The sequence below is a fragment of the Garra rufa genome, chromosome 12 (assembly GCF_049309525.1).
Source record: "Garra rufa chromosome 12, GarRuf1.0, whole genome shotgun sequence".
In the NCBI taxonomy this organism is placed as follows: domain Eukaryota; kingdom Metazoa; phylum Chordata; class Actinopteri; order Cypriniformes; family Cyprinidae; genus Garra; species Garra rufa.
Window position 1 is genome coordinate 32,356,586 of NC_133372.1, and position 27,769 is coordinate 32,384,354.

Sequence of the window (27,769 nt, forward strand, 5' to 3'; positions counted from 1 at the left end):
ATGATCCTGTTCAAAAGTTCTTAATACTGTGTTGTTTACCTGAATGATCCACAACTGTGTTTGTGTGTATTGTTTGTAAAAATTGTGTATTTGAACCCTTTCTAACAATGACTATGATTTTGAGATCCATCTTTTCACACTGAGGACAACTGAGGGACTATTAGAAAAGATGGATCTCAAAATCATACAGTCATTGTTGGAAAGGGTTCAGATACATAAAAATGCCTGAAAAACCAAGGAATTTGTGGAATCTGAAGGAGTTTTCTAAAGAGCGGCGGGCAGTTTAACTGTTCAGGACAAACAAGAGACCCATGAACAACTATTACTAAATAAACAAACAAACAAAAACCAGCTGTGGATCATTCAGTTAACAACACAATATTCACGAGTTCCCTCTTACCGTTAATAAACTGAGCGAAAAGTTGTGTGTTTGGCGCATAGATATATATACATAGATACCGCATTGGACCGCTCCAAGCACGTAGATGCGTCCGCCATTTTGGAACGGTCCACTTGACGTCATTCACCATACTGTAGGTTCGCAGACCAACGGCTGTGCAGGACTGTGGCTTTTCGAATTTTCAGTGATTACTATGAGATCTATGGGTGAATGACGTCAAGTAGACCGCAGTGAAATGGCGGATGGCTTACGTATAACGGCCCATAGAAACAGTCGCTAATGAGGCATCTATGTATATATATCTATGGTTTGGCGCAGTACCGCCGCTCCCTATAGACCTTTCTCACAACTTCCGTATTTTGCGCCGGAAATACGTAATTGCTGTGTAAACCTATTTCCGCCCCGGTATGCCGGTAACCAGTTAAACAACGTGAAAAACGCTTAACGTGGCTTAATGTATGTAAAAAACGACCAGGAAACCCCGAGTTTCTGTCAAACCTTACGTGGAACAAACATTAACTACTATCAAAAGAACGAGCCCTTATTCCACAGATAAAGTGAATAATATCACGTTAAGCGTTTTCTCCCCCATAGAAGCCCATTATAAGGAAACAGCGTAACGTGGTTTACGTACCTCAACAGCGACCAGAGAAAACCAAACTTATGTGAAATTTTACTTATAATAAATACCTGCTGCTGTCAAAAGAACGAGCTCTTATTCAGCATATAAAGTGATCGCCCCCCATAGAAGTCCATTATAAGGAAACTGCTTAACGTGGTTTACGTACCTCAACAGCGACCAGGGAAAACCAAACTTATGTGAAATTTTACTTATAATAAATACTTGCTGCTGTCAAAAGAACGAGCTCTCATTCAGCATATAAAGTGATCGCCCCCCATAGAAGTCCATTATAACAAACCATGTTAAGCTTTTTCCTTAATGGAGTTCTATAGGGAGAAAAGCGTGATATATTCACTTTATATGCTCAATAAGAGCTCATTCTTTTGACAGCAGAAAGTGTTTATTATAAGTAAAATTTTAAGCTACGTTAAGCTTTTTTTTTTTTTTTTTTTTGCATAATGGACTTCTATGGGGGGCGATCACTTTATATGCTGAATGAGAGCTCGTTCTTTTGAGAACAGAAAGTGTTTATTATAAGTGAAATTTAACAGAAGTTTGGTCTTCCCTGGTCGCTGTTAAGGTAAGTTAAACCAAGCTGTTTCCTTATAATGGGCTTCTATGGGGGAGAAAACGCTTAACGTGATATTATGCACTTTATCTGTGGAATAAGGGCTCGTTCTTTTGATAGTAGTTAGTGTTTGTTCCAAGTAAGGTTTGACAGAAATTTGGGATTTCCTGGTCGTTTTTTACGTACGTTAAGCCACGTTAAGCGTGTATGAACGCGGATAAACTCTTAGTGGAAAAATGTATATCCTTTATCCAATTTGTTCCTCTTTGTGACAGAGTTTTCCTACACGACTCTTATGAGGTCGGCAAAAGTTATCTTTGGCAAACCAGCGAGGGAAGTTGTGTAGACGCTCTCCATTTTAATTTTAAATTACCCGGCTTTCTGCTGTGTTGACATTACACAGGAAGTCTGCATACCCTGCGATTGCGTATTTCCGGTTTCTGTGAAAAAGGTCTATACGCAGAGTACGCAGTCTGCGTAGGGCACCAAGTCCCAGGGGGGCACCATCCCAGCTGCTCAAAAATTTTTTTTTATTATTTTATTATTTTAATTATTATTTATTTTAGTTTTTATATAGCCTTTTTTAATAATAAATTAATATTAATAATATACATATACAAATAAACAAAAATATAAACGTATAGGCTATATTGCATTTTCTGTGAACGCAGAGTAGGCTAGTAAGCACACGTGATGACGCGCAGCGACGCGCCTTAACGTCTGTTTACGGCTGCCTATTTGGCCAAAAATGATGATAATAATTGATGAACAATATGCCTGGTCCTGGAAAGAGACATCAACAGTCCGCCGCCGAGAAACGAAAGAAAAAAAAAAAGCCCAAGATGAAGCCCGTGCATCACTTAGGTACGTTCATAATCCTGTGAAACTTTATTTTATTCTGTCGACGTTAATAGTGTTTTAATGTCGGTAATAATTTCACGACTAACGCATCTTTCTTAATATGAATACAAGCAGATCTAAGTAAACAAAAGGACTTAAAATGCATTATATTAAAACACAGAGGCAATTATGATTATTGATTAATAATGACCATATGGTGACATTAAATAACAGTGTTAAAATACATAATCTAATACAAAAGTAACAGTTTACATTACAATTTTAATAGAAATGCCTGAAAAGGGCACCAAAGGCCTGGTAAATGCAGTTGTTACACTTACATGATGATCGAATTCCTTGTTTAATATTGACCAAACATTTAATTAAAATGTCCACATAATCTTTCCTATCATTTCCTCAACAAAAATATGTCATATGATGGACATCATAACCCTTGTCTGCTTTATTGTCAAAGTCTGCTTTATTGTCAAAACTGCCACATGTACAGTGCATGTACAGGTAAAAACACAGAATAAAAATATATTTACAAAAATACAGACAAATACAAATATTATATATTCTATAAAACACAATTTACAAGCATGGATATGATGATAAAAAGGAAGATAACCATGGTTTTTATCATAGTAAAACTGCTTAATTTCCTTTTTGTATGATTCTGAGATTATTAAATCAATCAGACAACTGTATTAATAAAATCATAGCCATTGGAGGCAACTCTTTTTTGTTGATAAAACTCTTGCTCTTGATCTTGCTATTTCTTTGTTATAATGCACTTATAACAAAGCTCTTTATTTACCTTTTTGACCAAAAATAACTTCCGTAATATTTGGGGGAGGGGGCACAAAAGTAAATTTCTGCTTAGGGCACCCATTTGGCCAGCAGTGGCCCTGGTTTGGCGTGCTGTCCGGGAGCGGGCCTAGAGCTCAGCACTGGTCCGAACTAGGGCTGTATACCTTGGAGAACCTGGCGATACGATACATACCTCGATACAGAGCTGTCTCGATACGATTTGATACAATGTGACACGATTCGATACGATTCAATAAAAATACTTGGGCCACAGCCAATTAGTTAATGCTGAACACATTTACTCAACAAACAGAACTCTGCATTTTTCTTCAATTTATTGAAGACAAAAGTGCATTATAACAAAGTGCATTTTGCTTAAATATTTGCAACTTTAAGTGCTCTGATTAATTGTACACAAATTGTATTAATCTGGAAATTACCACAAGTCAACATTTAACTTTCCAAGGGTACAGTCTGAGCTCACACAAGCACAAAATCTTCTTCTTATTATTCTTAACTTCTTATTAAATCTTATAATTCTTTTTTTGTGACACCATGTACTGCCATAACATATTTCACTATGAAATCACTTAAATGCTACATCTTGCTTTAACATTTGGCACAACAACAAATGTAGGCTACCTCATAACAGGATGGATTTTTAAAATCTTAAGTCTAAACCAGGTTTGTCCTCAAAAAGGCAGGTTGAACAAAAATCACTGCAGCAACAAAACAATAACCTGAGGATACTCTTGGTAATGCTAGCTTTATCCTATGACTTAAGATTTTTGTTCAAAAACAGAAGCTGGTCAACATGCTTTGAGCTTAGTACACTTCTCTGTGCTGTTACTCCATGAGTTTTTTTAAACTCGCGGGCGGCGCTGCGCCCCCTAACGGCTGGGCGGAGTATCGATACTAAGGGCTAGAATATCGATACTGTATCTTTTTTTATTATATCGGTATGTATCTAAGAATCGATATTTTGAGCACACCCCTAGTCCGAACCCTATAAGCGCTCCCCCTATGGGCTGAAGGTGAGGAGACGGGGTGGAGGAGGGGCTTTGACGAGACCAGAGATGATGAAGGTAGGATTGTTGTTATTTATAGGGATTTTTCCCTGTGTTGATTGGATAGGGAGACTGATTACTAAGGGTGAATTGGCCGTGTTAATTATCTGCGCGAGCTCCTCCCGAAACTTGTTAATAAAACATCACTTAAGAATCAAGTGTAGGCCTATGTAAACTTTTGAATGAGGTCATTTTTTATAAATTTAACATTTTTTTTTTCTCTTGTGGACTATATGCAAATGTATTTTATGTGAAATCTTATTCAGGTGAGTGCTAAATAAACAATGCATTAAAAAAAAAAAGTTGTTCTCGGTTTGTATTAAGAAGAAAAGACGATCTTTTTTTTAAATGACCATAACGCTTGTTGTCCATATAGCTTACTCTGTTATGGGAATAAAACACAAAGGTGAGATATTCAGAGGATGTGAGGAAACGGGATGTGGTATGTACTGACCTTAAACTGTGCCATTCAGTTTCAGAAAATGAAACCAGCAGCCCTTAAAGTGGCATGTGGGCAATAAAACACACACACACACACACACACACACACACACACACACACACACACACACACACACACACACACACACACACACACACACACAGCGTATTTGTGCTTACATAAGTACAACAAAAAAATGTGTGCCCTATTTATTAGGACCACAATGATGTGCCATTGCTTTTTTAATGTTTACTGTTTTGTCTCTTCTTAGGATGTGGAATGACACAGATCTTCTGAGAAATGACACCTTTTCTTGTGCGTCACCATCTGTGGAGGGCTACCGTTATTTCGGCGTCCTTTTGGGATCAGCTGTGACCGTAGTAGGAACTATAGGGAATATTCTGACAGTCCTCGCCTTTGCTACTGATGCCAGCCTGAGGACACGTTTCAATGTTCTTATAGTAAACCTTGCCTTTGCTGATCTTCTATACTGCACAGTGCTCCAACCGGTCAGCGTTGACTCATATCTGCACCTGCACTGGAGAGGCGGAGCCACATGGTGCCGGATGTTTGGATTTCTTCTGTTCCTGTCCAACAGCGTCTCCATTATTACATTATGCCTCATTGCTTTGAGCCGTTATTTGGTTGTCACACATCGCAATTCTCGCTGTGCCTGTCTGCTCCTGTCCCACCGTGGAGTGGCTGGGCTCCTCATCTCATCCTGGCTACTTGGTCTGGCCAGTTTCGGCCCACTTTGGCCCGTCTACGTGTTTGCCCCGCAAGTGTGCACTTGCAGTTTTCACCGCACTAAAGGGCGACCATACACCACCGTGCTGCTCTTCCTGTACTTCTTTTTGGGCCTTGGTTGCGTGGGTCTTTTCTACTTTCTGATCTACCGTAAAGTGAGTGTAGCCGCTAAGGCTTTTCTGAAGTACAGGCCCAGTCGTCGCTCATCAAAACGCAAGCGGGCCGAAGCCGAAGGTACGACGGATGACAGCGGGATCAGTGCTGAAGCTTCAACAACTCAAAGCTGTGAGATCAGTAATGGTGAGACAGGAACGGAGCAGAATGGTAACAAAGCGCAGCAGAAATCTGAGGGCCCCACAACCACACAAGAACCAAAAAACTCCATTCAAGATCCCTCAAAAAACACAGAAACATCTTCTAAACCATCTCCAGTAACAACTCCAGCTGCCATCTCAGGAGAGGACAGTGAATTTAAGCGTGTGACTCGGATGTGTTTCACAGTCTTTTTGTGTTTTGTCGGCTGCTTTGCTCCGTTTCTGCTGCTGAATGTCGCTGATAAGGCGAACCGTGCACCACAGGTCCTTCATATGTTCTGTGCAAACCTTACTTGGTTGAATAGTTGCATTAACCCATTGTTGTACGCAGCCATGAATCGGCAATTTAACCAGGCCTACAAAGACCTACTACGCAAAGCTGTGCATCCATTAACTTGGATATGGAGAACCCGTCGGTTTACAATAAGATAAGCAATAATGAAGAATGTTATACAAGTCATTTCATTCTGAGTATGACTGAAAGCTACTGCTTTTTAAGGGATAGTTCACCCAAAAACATGTAAGACCTTTGTACATCTTTGGAACACAGCATAAGATTTTTTTGATGAAATCTGAGAGCTTTCTGACACTCCACAGACAGCAAGGGTCATAAAAATAAAATGACTAAACCACTGATGGACTATTTTGTCAAAGTTCTTGGTACCTTTCTGGGCCTTGAATGTGGTAGGACCCTTGCTGTCTATGAAGGGTCAGAGAGCTCTTGAATTTCATCCAAAATATCTTAATTTGTGTTCCAAAGAAGAACACAAAATTTGGAACGATATGAGAGTGAGTAATTAATAACAGAATTTTCATTTTTGGGTGTTTGTGTGAACTATGATTTTAAGTTATCTTGTGCTGTAGATGTTAAGTGACTTTACATATTTTGCATAATGAATTTTAGAGCTGCACTTCATTCATTCTGTGGAGAACATAACAGTTCTCCGGTTTATGGTTATTCACTTCCATCAGCTGCATTTAAAGCACAATTAAAGCAATACAAACTAATCTAACTCAAAATTGCATGCCATACATTTAGTGTACAGAGCTGGGTAGATTGTGGTCTACTAGATTGTGGTTACAGATTTCAAATTACCTGTCAAATATTGTAGTTAGTAATGTAATCCATTACATTACACATTTTAGGTAATGTAATCCGATTACTTTTAGATTACGTTTGACCTAACTTGTTTATCACATTGATTTAAACAGGATAATAAAAATGCTTGTCTGTTACCATTAACCATTAATCAGAAAATTTTTAACAATGTGCAGATGTGATACATAATAATTAAAATATTTATTATAAAAAACAGGGGTCTTTAAAATTTAAAATATGAAAAAGAATAATAAATTATGAATAATCCTTTAATCAATGAACAGTAATGTAGTTTGATTCTGAGTATTTTCAAATGTAATGTAATTTAATCTAAATACAAGTACTTAATTTTTGGAATCTAATTATGTAATTCAGATTACATGTAATCAGTTACTACCCAGCTCTGTTTGTGCATTATGTTCTGTTTAATTTCCCATTCACTTTCTATATTGTCAAATGGCTTGCACTTCTTAATTTAGCTTATCTTTGACTATTTCTTTCTCAAGTAGTGGGATTTTCCAGTTCTTTCAAGAAAATGTGTCATGTGGGGTTTCACAGCAAACACGCACAAACTTTCTGTTTCATTCCCTCATTTTTCTGATTGCACATATGCAATAATTATGGGTCTGACCACAGAAATGATTCATAATGACATGAACATTCGTAACCTCACGCACAAATGAGCATGCGAGTTTAAAACTGGGCGATGGAGAAAACAAGAACAGACATGCCTCACTGCTTCATTTATTACCTCACATAGGAAACCACAAGAGTTTCTTAAGTCCTTTTTTGCTTGCTGGGTTGTTGTTTTCATTTTGATATATCTTCTGTTTAAGATGGACCTCCAGTGTATGAAATACATTGTATGGATTTATTTTTTATTAAGTATTATTTGCACAATTCCTCAAAATGTAGGTGGATCTGTAATTTATGTATAATGCACATAATATCAGTGTTCTACAATTAAAAGATTATTCAAAATGCTAACTTTCAATTTATGGATTATAATTTTTTTTTTTTTTTTTACTTAAACTGTTATGGCACAGAAATGATATGCACTTGCTTTTGATACAGTTGAAGTTAAAAGTTTACATACACCTTGCAGAATCTGAAAAATGTTAATTATTTTAGCAGAATAAGAGAGATCATACAAAATGCATGTTATTTTTATTTAGTACTGAACCGAATAAGATATTTAACATAAAAAAGGTTTACATATAGTCCACAAGAGAAAATAATAGTTAACTTTATAAAAATGACCCTGTTCAAAAATGTATATACACTTGATTCTTAAAACTGTTGTTAAATGATCCACAGCTGTGTTTTTGTTGTTTAGTGATAGTTGTACATGAGTCCCTTGTTTGTCCTGAACCCTTTTTAACAATGGCTATGATTTTGAGATTCATCTTTTCACACTGAGGACAACTGAGGGACTCATATGCAACTATTACAGAAGGTTCAAACGCTTACTGATACTTGAAAGATCAGGGTAAATGTAACTTATTTTGTCTTCTGGGAAACATGCAAGTATCTATTGTAGCTTTTTAAGGGCAGTGCTAAATGAAAAAAATATGATATTTAGGAATAATAAGAAAAATGAACACATCTTCATTCTGTTCAAAAGTTTACACCCCTGGCTCTAAATGCATTATGTTTCCTTGTGAAGCATCAGTGAGCGTTTGAACTTTCTGTAATAGTTGCATTCGAGTGCCTCAGTTGTCCAGAATGTGAAAAGATGGATCTCACAATCATACAGTCATTGATGGAAAGGGATCAAATACACAAAAATGCTGAAAAACCAAAGAATTTGTGGGACCTGAGGGGTTTTTCAGAAGGAGGGCCTCATGAATCACTAAAAAAAAAGTATGATCCCTTTTTATTTTGATAAAATAATTAACATTTTGCAGATTCTGCAAGGTGTATGTAAACTTTTGACTTCAACTGTATATAGGAGCAGTTGGCTATACTAGAGATTAAGGTTTGAATCTATCCAGCTCCCATTTTCATCATCTATTTTCTTTTATTATGTGGAAATATAATGTGTTTTGATATTACCACCTCAAGTCAGCTTCCAGCTTTTTTAAAAGCCGGACACGACACCAAGCATTTCGCAAGTCCAGGCAAGTGTTCGTGACTGCGTAATCTGTAAAGATTCTTCACATTGCAACAAAGGAAGAGCCATATCAGAAATTACATCAAAGCTATGTTCAAATTTAGAAATTTAAGATCATCAGAAAAAAATCCTTGAATCAAGGGAATTCAGAATGGCACAAGAGTTGGTTATTATATTATTATTTAACATAGGAAAAATCCAATTTTGTCCCTGTGTAAGAGAACAGATATGGGCTTGGTAACCTAACTGGTTTTGACAACGTAACAACACAATATCTCACCACTCTATTATGGGACTTTATAAAACATTCTGCCTGATCAGATAAGTGGCTTGAATTTAAATTTCAAAGACATTACGACAGCTCTATCTCTCATTAGATGTTTTATTGGAGATTATTGTACCATAGTTAGTACTCTCACATATCAAAACTCTTGTTCACAGATATAAGACACATTACATTAAGATAGTTGTCTTGGACAATGACATTGGACACAATGCAAAACTTGGTTACATGCATTTGAAATAAACAAAATCAAACAGAAGTGCTCATGGGGTAAATAATTCTGTGTGATAAAGTGATTATTTCATTTTAGTGGAAAGAGAAAGAAAATAGGCCTTTTTGTCTTGTTCAGAGCGTTCAGAGACTGTCCAGTCTCCTTCAGGATCTAACAGATTCAGTTACACTGCAAAAAGTTTTCACCAGTTTCAACTTAAAATCTTAAGTTTAGCAGCTGCCTTAACTTTTTAAGTTAAATCGACTTAAGTCATTTCAACTCACAAGTTAAATCAACAAATTTTTAGTTAAAATGACTTGTAGTTTTAAGCTGATTTAACTTAAAATATTAAGGCAGCTGAACTTAGGGTTTTAAGTTAAATCTGGTGCACACTTTTTACAGTGAGAGGAGCACATTCACTTTCTCTGTAAACATTAAACAAATTATTTCATTTAGCAAGAAATATGAAGCATTCTGTTCTTACACATTTCTCTACTCTAGTGCATTTTCTGTCATCAGAAATCACAATGTTACTCTCAGAGTAATCATACAATCAGTCTAATTCATCTTCATTTTGTTTATAAGATAGTAATATCTAAAACAAATATTATTGCATTGTTTATTTTTAAAACAAGTATGTTCAGCATGAATAATATGCTTTCGGCTGGGATAACAGAACCTAATTCAACTTTCAAAATAATAAATAAAGTGTCAAAGTTATAATTTATCCATTTTTATAGAAATAATAAGTGCCTAATCAAAACACTGTAATTGAGGATTCAACTATCCAGTACCAAAAACAGCAAAAGGAACTATTTCTATTGTCTTGAAGTTGGTCAGTTTAGTAAAAGCCATCTCTTTTAAAATGATTAACTACAAGGGAAAATTTATCCAGTTTTGAGTTTTGATCCAGTTGACTTAAAAGCAAAGCACTCAGGTACTTTTCTACTATCTCAACAGTAGTACAAAATATAAATTGATCATAAAAGACAAAACAAGAAGGTGCCTCAAATTCTAGAGTTAAAGACTACTATAAACCATCATCCACATTGGTGCCTTTAAATGTCAAATGAAATGATAACATTTAAACCAAGCACTGTTTAAGGTGCTTTAAATTCATTTTTGCTATTGCAAAGGTATTTTTCACCTTTGAGAACTTTAAAATTGCACTATGTGGATGGAAAATTTGTTCCATAGTCATAAATGCATGCACAGAAATGGCTTTGCTGTTGAGATGTTTTTCAAACCATGAGCTCAAAGCTAATGCCCGATTCACATTACTAAAGGTGTTCAACACCTTAATAAAGTTTTTTGCTTTCACTATTAAATTATCTCTCCAATAAAACCCAGTTAATTAGAATAGAAGAATACAAACTGTTCCTTCAATCTGCATAAAAGCTGATTGTATACTTGGATCATAAAAGCATGACCAATACTTGGGTCAAATAGCAGAAATGTTTTTTTTTTTACATAAATATTCATCCAAACTCTAATCCCCACTAATTTCCATTTGCAAAGTGCTCTGATATTGAATTAATTTCAATTTTTTCCCAAGTTTTTTTTTTATAGGGACAAATATTTACTAGCAGCTTATGAATAGGTCAAAAGACCATATCCCAAAGTAGTTTTTTTTTTTTTTTTTTTTTTACTTATGAGCCTTAGACATAAACATACGTAACAGATGGCTGGATGTGTAGACATTCAAACACGAAATGGATAAAGTAATAATGAAAGTATTAAAAATTAAGTAATTCTCTATTTGATAAATATTTACAAATCAGAGCTTTTTAGTCAAATGGGATCAAATTCAGGGGGTCAGCGGTATGTTGGGATAGACAAGGTCTTGAAAACCAGAATCGAGGATGAAGTCATCTGACTGCTCCTGCAAGATTATGCCATTTAGTATGTTTGGGCAGTTTAGAAACTCTTGCAATGTGTCATTAACATTCATGTCTGGAGAGAGTGCTTCTGCAAGTAATGCACTCTCTGGAAAGGCTAGTTGGAGGCCTAATGGTGAAAAGTGGGGTTCGCTTGGAGTAAATGCATCTGAAACAGTGCTCTCGCCATCACTGTCCAAAATACTGTTAAGCACCTCATTATCAATGGTAGAGCTGGAGAACATTGGAGACTTCTCGGACCCATGGACCAAGATATCATCTTCACTCGTGTCAGAAAGAGGAGGATGATCTTTTAAACATGAAAGAGATGAGAAAGCAAAAAAGATACGTTAAAAACCCAACAGATGCATTATTATAATAATAACTTGTATTTCTGATACTGTTTAGCTCCACTTTTAAAAATAAAGGTTCCAAAAGGTCTTTGAAGCTTTGAACCATTTTTAGATCTCTGGAGTACCTTTCAGTGAAGAACCCTTTTTTAATGATCTAATAAACCTTTTTCCACTATAAAGGTTGGCAATAAAATGCCAATGAAAAAAACCTTTATTCTTAAGAGTGTTGCGTTAACTTTAGAGATGCACAATATATCGGTTTTATATCTGTTATCAGCCAGATAACCACTGCTGTCACTTTACTCTTAAAGTTAATCTTCAACTCTTTCCCTGCCAAAACCAGAATTTTCCGTTATTTATCAGACAAAACTTCTGCACTAAACTCAGTATTTTATGGGTTTCCAAGTTTTCACTGATATAAGCTTGGGGGCGCTATTACTCAGCTCCTGACAGTGTTGCCAGATTGGGCGGATTACCTCCCAATTGGGCTTCTTTTGAACAACTTAGACCGGTGAATAATGCATTGGGCGGGTAGACAAATTTGGGCTGCTTTTAAAAAATGTATCAGATTTTTTTTGTTTAAAGGTAGAGGCTATGTTCTTTATTTTTATGTTTTGCATGTTCAGATGTTCATACAACTAAATTTTGAAAAACAAAACAAATTGTGTAAATGATCGAAAATGCTGGCAGTAGCTGGCAACTTTTTTCAAAAACACTGTCTAGGAAAGATAAAAAAAAAAACCTAAATCTGTTAAATTGTAACCTTTAGCAAATCTCAAAGTGTAAATTATAATATAAAGATAAAACCACTCACCATAATGTTTGACTTTTGACTATTATTAATTTAATTCAAACAAAACAGTGCAGAATTTCAAAATCGGCCATAACATCAGTTTAACGATATTGGTGCATCCCTACATTTTGCATGTGCATGTGGCATGCAATCTCATGCTTCCACATTCATAAATTAGTGTTACTGTAAAGGTTAGATTTGTGTAAATGAAAAACAGCAACACCACAGTCACAAGCCCAACACAAACAGGCCCTTTTGTGCAAAGTGAACCAAATGCACTTGGGTTGGGAAAGAGAGAAAGGAAAAATGTAAACAAAGTGATAAAGTTGAACGGGCCTCTGAATGACAGAGAAACATTCTGTGTTTATCAGAAAGCTTATTCAATCAAGACACATTTAGTGATCATCTAGCGATTGAGAGGCATGTTAGATTTGAGCTGATTTGATTTGGAGGGGCCGCAGAGGCAGGACTCACCTCTGTCCTGTGTGGACAGGTCAGAATCTGGCCCCTCTCTGACGCTAGAACGGCCGTTCCTGCAGCAACCAAGCACAGATCACTCCAGTAAACCAGCAGAACAGCCATCTCATTGCCTACTCATTCGATTACAACCTATTCGCTTCTAAACCTTAACATTACATAGATGATACACTGATCCTCAAATAAAATTGCTGTAACGTCTTCAATGCTGTTATCTCACAATGCAATAAATACATAATAACATCTAGTGATAACTTCTACACAGGCAGCAATAAAAAGTCTGGCAAAGTTGATCTTGTTTCTAAGGCCCAGATATACTTCATTTTTTTTATGTTCTCGCATACATCAGCAGACTGTGCTGATGACAAAAATTATGCCTGCATGTGCGTGGGACCAAATTTGCAGTAATGAAGCACTGAGTTCATAATAAAGTAGCTGGTGATATTAAACAAAACAATATCATGACATGAATAGTTATGTATATGAATAGTAATGCATTTTTTGTCTTGAAAATTTCCAAAAAGCAGGTCCCTACACTAGTTTGGCTGAAATTTCATTAGAAGTATTCACAAGAATACACAAGAATACAGTTGAGGTCAAAAGTTTACATATATTTTACCAAAATAAGAGGGTTCATAGAAAAATGCATGTTATTTTTTATTCAGTATTGAACTGAATAAGATATTTCACATTACAAAATTTTTGGGTTCACAAGAGAAAACAGCTGAATTTATAAAAATTAACCCGTTTAAAAGTTTACATACACTTGATTCTTAATGCTGTGATGCTAGCTAAATGATCCACAGATGTTTTTTGTTTTGTTTGTTTGCTTAGTAATAGTTGTTCATGAGTCCCTTGTTTGTTCTGAACAGTTAAACTTCCTGCTGTTCAGAAAAATCCTTTAGGTCACACAAATTAGTTTTGTGTATTTGAACCCTTTCCAACAATGACTGTATCATTTTGAGATTCATCTTTTCACACTGAGGGCAACTGAGGGACTCATATGCAACTATTACAGAAGGTCAAACACTCACTAATGCTCCAGAAGTAAACACAATGCATTGAGCCAGGGGTGTAAACTTTTTAACAGAATGAAGATGTGTACATTTTTTATTTAGCCTAAATATCTTTTTTTTTTTTTTCATTTAGTACTGCCCTACAAAATATACTTAACACAAAGATACTTTAGACAAAATAAGTTAAATTTACCATCTTCAAATTCAAAAAGTTTTCACCCCCATCGTGTTTCCTTCTGAAGCATAAGTGAGGGTTTGAACCTTCTGTAATAGTTGCCCTCAGTCTGAAAAGATGTATCTCAAATTCATACAGTCATTGTTGGAAACGGTTCAAATACACAAAAATTTTGAAAAGCCAAAGAATTTGTGGGACCTAAAGGATTTTTCTGAAGAACAGCATGCAGTTTAACTGTTCCAGACAAACAAAAGACTGATGAACAACTATCACTAAACAAAAAAACACAGCTGTGGATCATTCAGGTAAGAACACAGTATTAAGAATCAAGTGTGTGTAAACTTTTGAACAGGTTAATTTTTTTTTAAATTCAACTAATTTTTTCTCTTAAGGACTATATGTAAATGTCTTTTATGTGAAATATTTTATTCAGGTCGGTACTAAATAAAAAAATAACATGCATTTTGTATGATCCCTGTTATTTTGGTAAAATAATTTTCACCTCAACTGTAAATACAGATAATAATGCCTATGATTAAAACTTCAAGAATTTGTTCAAACTTTTCATGAATCATTTCAAAACAACTGATTCAACTATTTGTTTGTGTTTTTAAATAATAAAATTTATGTATATTTATTGATATATTTTGTATATAATTGAAGATTATTAAATATTATTTGGTTATGCATGACATACATTGAAATCTATTTGGCTACAATGGCTGGTTGGTTGACATTATGAAAACACACACACACACACACACACAAAAGATACATACTAAATATCACTGAAATGCTGAAAAACTGACTTTTAAACGGCAAACAAACAGTTGAGACAGCATATGTGTACTGTCACAAATGTTATGTATTTATGCAAACACACAACACACAAATAAAAAACAATTAAAAAAACACAGACTTACTGTGTTGGTACTGGAGAGACAAAAACCAGTTTGGTTTTAAGGTACTTCAGGTAAGGATTCTCCTCTGAAACAAAAACATCACAAGACAAAGAATATTGTGGTGAAGTAAATACAGCAGAAATAATTTAGTACTTGTTACATCAAACGGGTTAGTTTAAATTAATGTTATTTTATAATAAATTAAAGCATAAAGAAATGAAAGTTGTTTTTCATATTAATACTGATTCCAAAATAACTGGTCAATGTGTAATATTAATACACAGACTTTAGGAGTTTTATTTTATTTTATTTCATTTATAGCGTTGTTATTGTTGATTAAAAAGTAGCTTATTTTGCACAACCTGAAATCTACCACATGCTACTTAAACAACTCACCTCCAGTCTTTTCACTGTAGTATTTGCCGAAGGCCTGGTCTTTAGGAGTGTTTGGGTAAAGGTAACACAGGGGGTTAACTGGAGCATTGTCTGCCTCCATGATCCGAAAATTGGAGAGGATATCAGGTAAAGCAATCTGCTTTAAGTCAGTACTGGTGAAAGGCTTCACTGTTTGCACACTTGCTACGGCTAACAAAAACAGAAGCATGTTCAGTCTGACATCGACTGGATCAGGGTGTAGTCAAACATAAACTATGACTTGAAGAAGTATATTTATTAATGACGTTGTTTACCATTGTTATCATACTGCACCCAGCTGAACGTGATTCCTCCATCTTTGATGCTTTCGCTAAAACGCAAGAGGAAAGTGCCGCCCTGCATCTTCTTCAATAAAAGCCTCTCCTTCCCCTTGCTGACAAAACCCATTATGGACCTACAGGAACAAACAGACTTATGTTAAAAACAATCACACACACACACACACACACACACACACACACACTCCATGATGATTTTTTTTTGATCTGTCTATGATCTATTTATGGCATCCATACCCATCACTCCACAGGTCTGACAGGTAAAGTTTAACCAAGTTTAAAATGCCATCCATCCACACCCACAGTGTGAAGTTTGTATCAGGGAGGTTCTCCTAAATCACATAGAGACAACCAAAAGTAAACAAAACACTCATAAATCCATAGCAGGCATTTCGCAAAGATAGTGTTTTTACCTTACTGAACTTGGTCCAGGATATCTTACAGTTGTCATAGCTCTGTTGTTTACCTGATAAGAAATGTTACATCATTAACAAATACCAGATTACTTTATGACCTTTATTTTACTTTATATTATGTAGGCATATGCATACCAAAAAGCTTTATAGCAAGTGTCTCCAACTGGCCATTGTCTAGACCACGTTTCCCACAGGAGAGAAACTGCCAACTTAGCATTTTCCCAAACTGTGGCCAGGTGGCTGCAGGAGAGGTTTCAAAAAACTTGACGTTCTAGATGCACACACACACAAAAAAGTGAATTGTAGTGATGCAACTAATAAAAAGCAACAGATATTATTATGATGACTCAAGCTATTCATGAACCGAAGGTTACTCCTGCTCCTGACCTCGGGATCTGAACAGAGGGTGTTAAACCACAGAACAGACGCCCAAGCACTCTGCTGCTGACTGGAGTTTGAAATCACCACAACAGGAAGAGTAGAGGTCTGAGATGGAAAAAAGGAAGTATGGTCATAAAAACAGGACTGGCTAATCTATGGAATGTTCAGACTTTACTGAGAATGTTTTGAATGAGGAAAAGATGTCTCACCTCCAAAGGGACAGACAGGCCTTGATAATCAAACTGGGTCTGAAAGGTTATTCTGTGCAATTCTTCAGTCACACTCAATGAGAGCTGCACAAAACAAAAAACCCAATTTATAAACAGACACAAGCAGAATTCTGATTATTTTAATTAAAAACTTGCAGCATTTTTTTAATATATATATTTAGTGAAATTATTTAATTATTGCCAGTAGGGATGCACCAAATGTTCAGCAACCGAGCTCATTATAAGCTCTTTTGTTCAAAAAGGCAGAATAAATTAATCAAGGGTTATACTGTATAAATTAGTTATCAGCTAACTTGTCGATCCATCTTGAAGGCTAACCTCTATGAGCAGAAAGATGTTGTGTAAGCTCAGGTGAGAATATGCTAGTCTCGTGAGAACCAAGTTTTGTTTACAGGAGCAAAGGGAAACCAGTCTCCTCTTGGCTTTTATAAAAAAGCATGGATTCTAAATCTTTCAAAATCGTAAACATTTTAAATCAAACCCCATTCAATGTCATTATAAAGCTCAGAGGAGCCAAGACATTTTTTATATAACTTAATAAAAATTAGGGGTGTAACGATACACGTATTCGTATTAAACCATTCGGTACAAGGCTTTCGGTTCGCGTTACATACATAACGATTCAGTTTGTTGGAATAATACTATTCCATTTGGAAAATGAAAGAACATGAAGTGTGTGAAATGTAATGCTTTCAGTGCAACTGTGCTCAATAACGCAGGTTGTGATGGTGAGGTAGTTTGTTAAGAGTTTTCCCTCTTTTCCTCACTTTTTTTCGCTTTTGAATAGCTTGTAAGTGCATGTGCACATTTTACTTTCCATTTTAAATTAGCGTCAATTCGGCGTCAATTGATCGAATTGACTACAACAAAACGGTATGAAAAACTAACTTACGTTAAACATTTTTAATGAATTAACAAAACGAATACAAATACACCATGCTATAGGCCTAATATAAAATAAGAAATAACACAAAGTTCAAATATAAAACACTAAAAATCAGCAAACACGGTGGAACCAAATAAATAAGAAATAAATCATCTTAGATAAATGGCAAAAGTCAAAAGGCCTTTCAAAGTCTAAAAATATTTTTAAAGCTTTGTATTTCGTTTCTAAACTAAATCTTTCACCAACTTCTTGACTCATCAGCTCATCATCGGTTGCTCGACACACTGCATTCTTCAAAGTAAAAAAAGATAATACTTTATAATATTAGTTTTAAGTTTAAAAAAAAATTAAATTTGGAAATTTTTCTGGCATTTCATTCTTTTTGATGTATTGGAAATGTGCCAAACCGTGAATTTTGTGAAACGTTAAACCCCTAATATAAATAAAGATTGTATTTGTCTGATAGGAAAATGTCATATACACCTAGCTTGTGGGTGAGTAAATCATGGAGTAATTTTCTTTCTTGGGTGAACCATCTCTTTAATCTGCACTGACTCTACAAACCAGTTTTGTTTCTGTTGATGACTATCTACTAGGATCATGCATGTTACGTGCAGCAATGTAATTACTAGAATTTATTGTCCATGAGATTCTTAGAAAACTCACGTCATTGATTCCTTTTCCTCCACCACCAACTTTCTGGTCTTTCAAACTCTGTGAAAAAGCACACATGCATAATGCTTTAGCTTTTTATCTATATATTCAAAATTTGGTTACTTTTTTTTCCCCATGGCCCACTACCAAATTGTCTACCCAGGTATAAACCCCTTAGATCTTGTGCCATCATTTAATATCAATTGAACATTAAAATTTGTTTATATGTAATAATGCTATTTTGTTACTTGTTTGACAACACATTCAAACTTAGACTGGAAATACTCACCAAATGTCTGAAATCAGCGACCATGCCCCCATTCATGCTCTCAGCCATATTAAGGGCTTTACTCGAGGTACCCAGCACATTAAATTTCCGAAACCTACCATATAAACACATTAAAGGTATTTGAAATCATAGTCATGAATTTGTTGGGTGGGTTGATGAGAATGTGTTGAGTAAACACTCACCCTTTCAGTTGTGAAGCAGAACTAAAACAAAAAAAAAATGAAGGGAAGAGAGTAAGAATTCAGAGTCCACCAAATGACAAACTTAAAACCATATCAAACCACATCAAACCACAGAAATCTAACAAGCATGACAGATTCTATTCGCCCTATTTTTTAATGTGGAAAGAACTGAAGTAAATAGTAAAAGTGTTTGCTCTACAAACCACTGTGTTCATAATTAAGATAGTACATTAAAGTAATATGGTAAGACACATTGCAATATCAGCAGCAAAACCAGCTGTTTTGTACAGCTAAAAATAGCTGTAAGCGAATGACACCCGGAAGCCAGACCATTAAACTTACAAATGCGCCCGCTCTTAAGGGAAAAATAGGGTGGATAGTCTTAGAAATACCAATTATACCAAATGAGGAAAGAAAGAGAGAGTAATCTTACTTGTTAATAGAGAAAGTCACCTTCATGACATGGTTGAGTTCAGGAACTTTATATAACAATCTGTAGAGAGGAGATTTATTGTCCTTTAAAAAATTAAACAAAAAAAATCTGTGCATACAATAAAGATACAACTACTCAAAGCAGTACAGACATTTGAGGGAAGTGGGTCACTTTCACAAATATTTCCAAGTACTTAGTTCCTTATATCTAATAGGGGTTGTGTACAGGACAATACACAAAAATAACTGAACAGTCGCCATTTCCAAATGTTTGTAAGTATTTCACAAGCCGTATATGACAACAAAGCATTTAGATTGATCATTACTATTGTAAATAGGAGAAATACTACTTTTCTCTGTTTCACAGGTGGTCTGTAATGTGGCGTATAATGTCAGAGCCTTACCTGACTTTGACTGAGAACTGTACATTTGTGCGCAGCACCAGGGGTCCTCGACCTTGCGGCATAAATGGCTGAGACTCTACAACAAATGAGCTAAACCCCCCCCCAACCCAACAAAAAAATTAATCACATGTACATAAAGAGAGAGTTGTGTATGTGTTGTTGTGTACGTGTTTGAGTGTACCTCTTTATCAGCTGGGTCAGTAGAGTGTCCACTCTAATCTTTAAATGGGTTTTTTGGGCTGGGATGGGGTCATTTTCATAGGTCATCTTCCCTACCAGCTCATCAAGCTTCTGTAAGAACTTCTGCAGCTGGAACATGCACTCTATAATTTGAGTGAACCTGCAAGAGGCCATAAACATCTTAAAAATAGACCTGAATGGTGTTTGTACAGATCATCGCTCAGAGAAATCCCTGTGCCGTTACCATTTCTCTAAGTGTTCCAGACTTGTATCATAAGGAGCACCAATGCAGGACTTCTGTTGTCTTTGTTTCCAGTCCACCAGTTCCTCATCTATGAGCGCTGAGCGCAGAATATCAGCAGCCTCCAACATAACCGAGATATCAGACAGGAAGCTCTGAGACAATGAAGAACATCATGGTTCATTTTAGGGATGTAACTATATCAAAATGTCATAATACAATAATATCTCCATAAGAAGTCCACAATATGATAGTTATTGTGATATTTAAAAAAAAAAAAAGACAAATGGAGACCTATTATTTCATATCATCATGTGACCACGATGATATTGAGACAGTTTTGTTATCGCGATACCACAATATTGATAATACATTACATCTCTTGTTCATAAACATTACTTAGTTTTTAGTTTTTGTTTAATTTTGTAAGTAATTTTATTTTCATAGTCTATAATAGAACAGAATAGTATAGAATAGAATAGACATGCACACAAAATTTTCCTACCCTTCTGCATTTATCGAGTGCATTGAGCATCTTCTGAAGTCCTCCTAATTGCTTTTTCTTCTCTTCTTCTGTGCAAGCTAAAGGCATATTAAACATACACATACATATTAACACCACCATATATAATAAAATCAAAATCAGTGAGTTTAAATAAAGCGTGCAGCCTCACAGTCCATACGGTGCGTCTGATATTTAAAATCAAACTCATCCTGATGCTCCTCCAAACACCTTATGCTGTGCTCCATCACCTGTCAAAAAAAACAATGAATCATGCTCTTGAACAAACACAAACACACCAATACGTGTATACTCACAGACACACACCTCTACTTTGGTCTTAAGCTCTTTCAACCTCTTTTCGATTTGTCTCTGGCTCTCCAACTCCATTGCAGCTGGCTGAACCTGCAAGGTCTGCACCTGAAAAATTGAGAGAGAGAGAGAGAGATAATCAGAAGATGCTGATAATGAGAGTGATAATGATAATACTTTAAGGTACTAACTTGCTGTGCAAGCTCTGCATCATTCAAGATCTCTTTCTCCTTCACCAGGAACCAGTTGATAATAGTAGCAAGAGTACAAGGCTCCTCTTGATACTTCTGAAAACAAGCAAATGTATCACATCATTACACAGCTGTCAATGATTAACCCTCTACTTCTGCAATTAAAAACATATTGATAACTATACCCATAAAGAGATTTTTCCAGCTGAGGAACAATAAAACCATTTGAGGTTATAGTTTTTGTTCTCGGTGTAAACAGGCCTTTAGTCCACCCATATAGTTTTTATTTAGCACGGCATTAGACATGATGGTTTTGGCAAGAGAAGTACACTTACCTGAAAGTTTTGTTTGTAGCGTCTGAAATTACGCTGCAGTAGAAAACTGTCTCTCTCTTGTGCAAAACGACTGAACTGATTGTCCAGATTCTCCAAAAGCACCTGAAACAGGAATGCAGCTTGGGAAGAGTCCCGAGAAGCACGTTCCCTGGAACACACACACAGGCTTTGTTAATACTCCTTGATGCAACTGTGTGCTTCTGTTCATGCATGGTTATTATTACATTCTGAAACACAGAACTATAACAATCAATCCACAGGTTCTACTTGTTGCTCACACAGGTACTGCACTCACCAGTCCTGGCCCTCGATCCACGGTGCCAAGTAATGTCTCACTTCCATTGGGAATTCATCTCCGTTGTACAGATCAGAAGCCCTCTGTGAATACACGGTATCCAGCTGCTGCAATCGCTCCCACTGTGTCATTCTACAAATAAAAATTAATATTTTATGTTTGTTAAAAGATCAAGGACTGGTCAGGGCTGGGATTGACTACCACTACTTTGCAAGTCAGATGTCTGAGCTTAAGCAATGTTCCATTGGTTATTTTCAAATACAAGGTAAGGAGAGAAAACTCTGAATTGTTTGAAAGTTGAAGCACAGAATAATAATGCATGGCGTGACTCTTCAGCATGACATTTTTTTAATCTAAGGACAAATGGGGTGGCAAATTGACCATTTTTTGGTCAGTAACAATTGTTTTTGTATGAAAAGCGTTGTAGAGATTCTTCAAAAAATGATTTAGACTGTAAAGTCATTTATAGTTTTCCAAAAGAATCAACTTTTTTTTTTTACCTTCTATTCATCAAAGAATCCTGAAAAATCACTTTCCACAAAAATATTAAGCAATATATAATAATTTAAACCATATTTCACAATCTTACTGTTTTACTGTATTCTGATTTAAAAATGCAGTCTTGGTGAGCATCTGACCCTGGACCACATAAAAGGGTAAATATTTTTGAAACTGAGATTTATACATCATAAAAACAAGCAATCCATTGACACATAGTTTGTTAGGATAGGACAATATTTGGCCAAGGTACAACCATTTGAAAATCTGTAATCTGAAGGTGCAAAAACATCTGAATCACATTTAAAGTTGTCCTAATTAAGTTCTTAGCAATGCATATTGCTAATCAAAAATTAAGTTTTGATATATTTAAGGTAGAAATTCTGGCTATTGCTACAATTATACCAGTGCTACTTAAGATTGGTTTTGTGGTCCAGGGTCACATTTGAGCCATCATAGAATGTTATCAGACAAAACACACAATTCAAATTTCCACATGACCAAAAGTGCCCATGGCTAAAAAACGCTGCCCTGTCAGTGATAAAGTTTCTTCACACTTGCACACGAAAAACAACCGGAAAAACTGACTGAAGAACTGTGTTTTTTACCATAATGACAAAATTTTGACACCTCAGCCATAAAAATGATATGCAGTACTATATACCGTAATCGTGCACTAGCCCATACATCCGACAGCATAATGACTATTAATATCTGTCATATTAGTGTATAACTAAATTATCAATAACTTACCTGAATCAGTCGTCGGCACTTTTGAAGAAGTGATCCTCAAACCTCAGTTTTGCAAAGCGTCTTTTGCATAAAGGAAAGACAAAATAAAGTAACGTTACTGAACTGAGCGTCAGCTGACAAGTAAATAAACACACAAGAAGCACTTCTCAGGAAACCGACGGCTCTTCCAAAAACCTCCCTCTGCTGTGCTTGTAGTAGAGCTCATCGCTTCCAACGAGTTGCCCTTTTTCCCCACCCACAGAATAATGAAACCCCACCCATATTGTTACGCATTTAAACCGATACGTTCGTTCATTGGCGCAGATGGGCACACTGGCCAGTATAATTGGTAGAAGTACCCGTCAATCAAATTCTTCTCAGCGGAGGGTGTTGATAGAACAGCGGTGGAAACGAAACTCACAGGCTCTCTTCTCGCGTTCCAAGAAATGACGAAGTGAAAGTCATGTTATGGAGGGATGTACTACCGCGGAAATTTAAAAGCCCATACCATCTCTTCACGAAAACATTATGAGATCAACATGTGAGAATACGTTTATTCTACATTTCTTTATTTTACACCATGCATATATAAAACACGAGTATACATTTATATAAAAAACAAGGAGTTTAAAAAGAAATACTGGTAACGTTAGAAAACATTTCTATTTGATTTGTAACTGTTATACATCGATTACATATTCATATGCAAATAACTCTCATGACAATTATGCTTTAAAGTTTGGTTTTATGCTTTCTAATCTGTTTATCTTGTATTCTAATGGTGTTCTGTTCCTCCCACTTGCCTGTAACAGTTAAATATTACCCATGCTTGACTTAAGTCAAAGTCTCAGCTGACGCTGGGGAATTTATATGAATCTAAAGTTATAAGTGGCTACTGGTCATTCCTGTTATGCAGTACCTTTTGAAGTCTGTAACTAAATTAAAACAGTATTTCTATAAATACCAGACTATAAGAAACATGCTCAAGCCCAGGTACTATTTACACAGTGACAAGAAAATTGCATAAAATGTCTTTTGAAATAATACTAGGGATGTAACAATATCAAAATCTCGCAATACGATAATTCTGTCAGGACCACTATCGTCAAAGATAGACTTACAATTGGCATACATTTAAGGTTTGGTGGTATGGTTCTGTTCTGGGGAAACACCCCCTGCCCATCCATGCAGCCTAGTAGCAGGGAGAGCATAAATACCCCCCCTAGGGTAAAAAGAACAGAAAACTCCAGTTTCAGTGAACTATCTTACAAAAAACACATCTTACTGTGAATCTAGTGAACTACTGTAATCATCTGGCGCGAATATGAAGCATAACTGGTGGCCATTGCGTTCCCAAACACATGAAATAAATGAGTTCACTGCATTTACTGTGAACTGAGCCGTTCTGAGGCAATGCCGTTCTGAACGAAGTGCGTGCTTCACATTGAAATGTGTGCTTTCAGTTTTAGTTTGTTTGACAGAAACTGTACCAAAGCATAATGGCCCAAAACACAACAACATTTTATGTTAGAATAAGAAGTTTTTCCCAGAATGTTTTTTTTTTTTGCTATCACAATACGATATTGATAATACCGTTACATCCCTAGATAATACTGTTCATTAACTACTATCCACCTTATTCTTGAACGCAGAAGTAAGCCTATGGGCAAAACATCCGGTTCATTAGCCATTATAGGGAAATAACGAGAGGAATAACAACATGCAGTAAATGGTAAAATTGTTTGCAGTTCAAACCAGTGTGCTCATAATTGAGATAATATGGTAAGATACATAAATTTGCAATATCAAGCAGCAAACCAACTATTTTGTACAGCTAAAAATAGCTGGACGCAGATGAGACCAGAAGCCAGATACATACAATTTTAAATAAGGTGGATAATATAGAAAAATCCAAATAGTATACAAATTTCTATAACTTTATCTAACAGTATTGAATGTTGAATGGGGAAAAAACACACACACTGCTACAATTAGCTCACGTTTGTATTATTTTGTCCCACCAACTTCCTGCTGATGTCTTGAAATACATTTTGGATATTAAACTGAATATATTTATTATGGCTGAACATATAGAAATAGAGCATTCTAAACATTATCTACTACAAGTGGAAACATCCTTGAGGCCCTGGAACAATGCAGCTGTTGTTTTTGAATCTCCTCATAGGTTTGTCCTTGGTCTTTTATTGGACAGTGATAGTTCCTTCCTCCCAGCTGTTCTGGTTCATGAGCAGGTCATCTTCCTCTTTCATGCTGTTCAACAGATATTTAATCCCTGCCTTCACACTGGTTTTTAATCCAGCCCCCAACGCATAGCCTGCAACCCCTGCGGTTCCCCCCGTTACGGCCATGAGGGCGTCTGTGCCCAGATCCACAGTGCTGAAGATGGCTCTCTCTTTTGCAGTGTCATAGCAGCTAACCGAAGCATAATAAACAGCTGTTCCCAGATTGTACAACGTGGAGACTGCCGGAATCCACTCCACTACTGTATACACTCGCTCTTCTTTTTCATTTACACAGTGATGCTGAGGAGCCCCGTTTCTGCGCCAGCGTACAGACCTGACCTTGCAATTCAGAATCCAGCTCTCAGAGTTCAATGAAGGCACTACACGGCTTCCACGCCTCAAGATAACACGATAATATCCAGAATCGCCATCCTGGGTCACACCTGCACATTGGAATCCCAAGCTTCCACAAGCCTGCTGTGCTTCTTCAAGACGCAGTGGATTGCTCTGTTCTGTGGCCTGCCCGAGAAACCGACTGCCTTTCACCCTCACCCATCCATTGCATTGCCCCCTAAGCGCAAGTTTACTCTCATCTATATTCTCATCCACCTCAACTAGCTGATGAATGTTAAATATAACAGCCTGTAGGTGGCGCTGTGAATCAGTGTTCAGCATAGAAGGAGTTTGGAATCTATTGTGTGATGAATCCCTCTCTTTTCCTCTCTTGATCAGCACCAGAATGTCCTGTAAAAATTCATGCGTATCATTTTGCCCCAACACCGCGTAGAGTTGCATTACCAGCGCTTGGGCTTCAAACAAACATCCTGCAGACACCAGCACTGGCACCATTGCCAAGCCTAATAGCTCTTGAGAGAAACCATTTCCTCTCCAGCCTCTATTAGAGAGCTCTGCACAGCTTGCATTGCTTTGGAGATCCAGCTGACCTTTTAGAGAGGCTGAGAGGTTTAAAACCAACCGATGGGCGGCAGCAAGATCATCTTCAACCACTTGTTTTTCTACTTGCTCAGTCTGAGACATTTTTGAAGTCACTGAAGGCCTCGGGTTGCTTTGAGGGAGTGGAGCTCTGCCAAATACCACATCAGACAATAAGAGGTGGATGAGAAGTAACCATTTGAGTTTTGAGTTTCTTCCAGTCATGTTGAAGACCTGTAACATTAAGCAAATCATGGTTTCATATTTAAAAGGAGAAGTTAAAGAAAACCCTGGGTATTAAGACTTGTATGGCTTAAAATAATGTAAATTGTGTCTCTCATTAAAATATGTAGTAGAAAACCTCAAAATGAGATTTAAGTTATTTTAAAAATACACATTGTTTTATACATATTTGGATTATTGGGAGGCGCCATTATTTTGATTATGTAGAATGGCAGCTTTTGGCAAGCTACTGCCACTATCACATCAAAATAAAATAAAATACAAATACGATGCCACATTGTGCGGATTTTAATTGTAATTTTCAGTCGAAGAGCAACAAGAGAAGAGATATAAGTAGCGATAAGAAGAGAAGAAAAGAATGGAAAGATGCCTGTAGACAAATAAAACTTCCTAAATATTTTCGGCTGTGTTCTCTCCACTTTACTCCTGAGGCCTTAAGGCTTTTAGTAGACCACAACTACTGAAAGAGCTCACAAACAATGTAAACATACTGACGCTTGTCATGACGCCGCAGGCCATTGAAGGAGTTTCTCAGCACAGATTTCTTTCGATACTCGATTGCTGTTTCATGGAAGACAGTCATACAGGTTTGGAACAACATGAGGGTGAGCAAATGTTTCATTTTAATTTTCGGGTAGACTGTCCCTTTAAGTGTAGTTTGTGCATGCGGTGTCTATGAAGCTGTTTATGTATATACTGTATCTGCACAAATATGTGCAGCTGTAGCTACACCACAGGGGTGAGAACATGAGGTATATATTTGTGTGCTTGATTTTTTCAAAGTGGAGCTGAACAGAAAGAAGGAAGGAAGGAAGGAAGGAAGGAAGGAAATAAAAGAAAAGGGATGAGCAAATTTTTTTCTAAAACTTCTTCTAAAAATTGCTGTGCTACATGCACTTCTTCTCTAAACATACACTCTATGTTTAACATGGTTATTGAAATAAAATTTGTAAAATGTCAACTTAGATTTTTATTTATTCTTTTATTTAAAATAATTTTGTTTTTACCATGTGCATTTCGCTGATGTGAATCTTATTGAATAGTTTGAAATTAAATATTAATTAAAAAGTGTCAATTAACTTGCTCTTCCATCATAAAGTTTCATAATATAATTTTAAATACGTTTCTCAAGCATGCAGTCTGTCATCTAAATACTAATCTACATCTTACAAAGGAAATTATATTTCAACTCATTTGCATGTTACACTTCCTTTGAAATGATTAATCTTCAGATTAATGTGAGATTAATAAAACTCTTACCTTCTGACAATCCCGATAGCACCTCTGTGTTAGAATCCAGCCTTCACAAAAACATATACATCTCCCTCTCTCTCGTTTTGCCCCTTCTCTCTCGCTGGCCCCATT

General features: G+C 36.2%; 3 protein-coding genes across 3 annotated transcripts; 1 reads left to right on the forward strand and 2 right to left on the reverse strand.

Moving 5' to 3' along the window:
* Positions 1-5,024: 5,024 nt before the first annotated feature.
* gpr84 (G protein-coupled receptor 84) lies at positions 5,025-6,513 on the forward strand. Its single transcript, XM_073852638.1, has one exon. It carries the CDS (start codon positions 5,025-5,027, stop codon positions 6,243-6,245), a length of 1,221 nt encoding a protein of 406 aa, XP_073708739.1. The 3' UTR covers positions 6,246-6,513.
* Positions 6,514-9,389: 2,876 nt separating this feature from the next.
* stat2 (signal transducer and activator of transcription 2) lies at positions 9,390-23,147 on the reverse strand. Its single transcript, XM_073852337.1, has 24 exons — positions 23,007-23,147; positions 21,756-21,887; positions 21,461-21,608; positions 21,126-21,221; positions 20,950-21,042; positions 20,795-20,873; positions 20,626-20,702; positions 20,124-20,275; positions 19,881-20,039; positions 19,700-19,789; positions 19,297-19,356; positions 18,864-18,884; positions 18,682-18,775; positions 18,405-18,452; positions 16,832-16,915; positions 16,629-16,727; positions 16,377-16,512; positions 16,239-16,291; positions 16,063-16,157; positions 15,802-15,941; positions 15,509-15,697; positions 15,134-15,197; positions 13,017-13,075; positions 9,390-11,706 (listed from the first exon to the last, which is right to left on the reverse strand). The coding sequence occupies exons 2-24, from the start codon at positions 21,884-21,886 to the stop codon at positions 11,327-11,329; spliced, it is 2,547 nt and encodes an 848-aa protein (XP_073708438.1). The 5' UTR covers position 21,887; positions 23,007-23,147; the 3' UTR covers positions 9,390-11,326.
* A 1,824-nt stretch (positions 23,148-24,971) lies between these two features.
* Positions 24,972-27,769, reverse strand: apof (apolipoprotein F). The gene is made up of 2 exons (XM_073852301.1): positions 27,665-27,769; positions 24,972-26,395 (listed from the first exon to the last, which is right to left on the reverse strand). The coding sequence occupies exon 2, from the start codon at positions 26,384-26,386 to the stop codon at positions 25,187-25,189; it is 1,200 nt and encodes a 399-aa protein (XP_073708402.1). The 5' UTR covers positions 26,387-26,395; positions 27,665-27,769; the 3' UTR covers positions 24,972-25,186.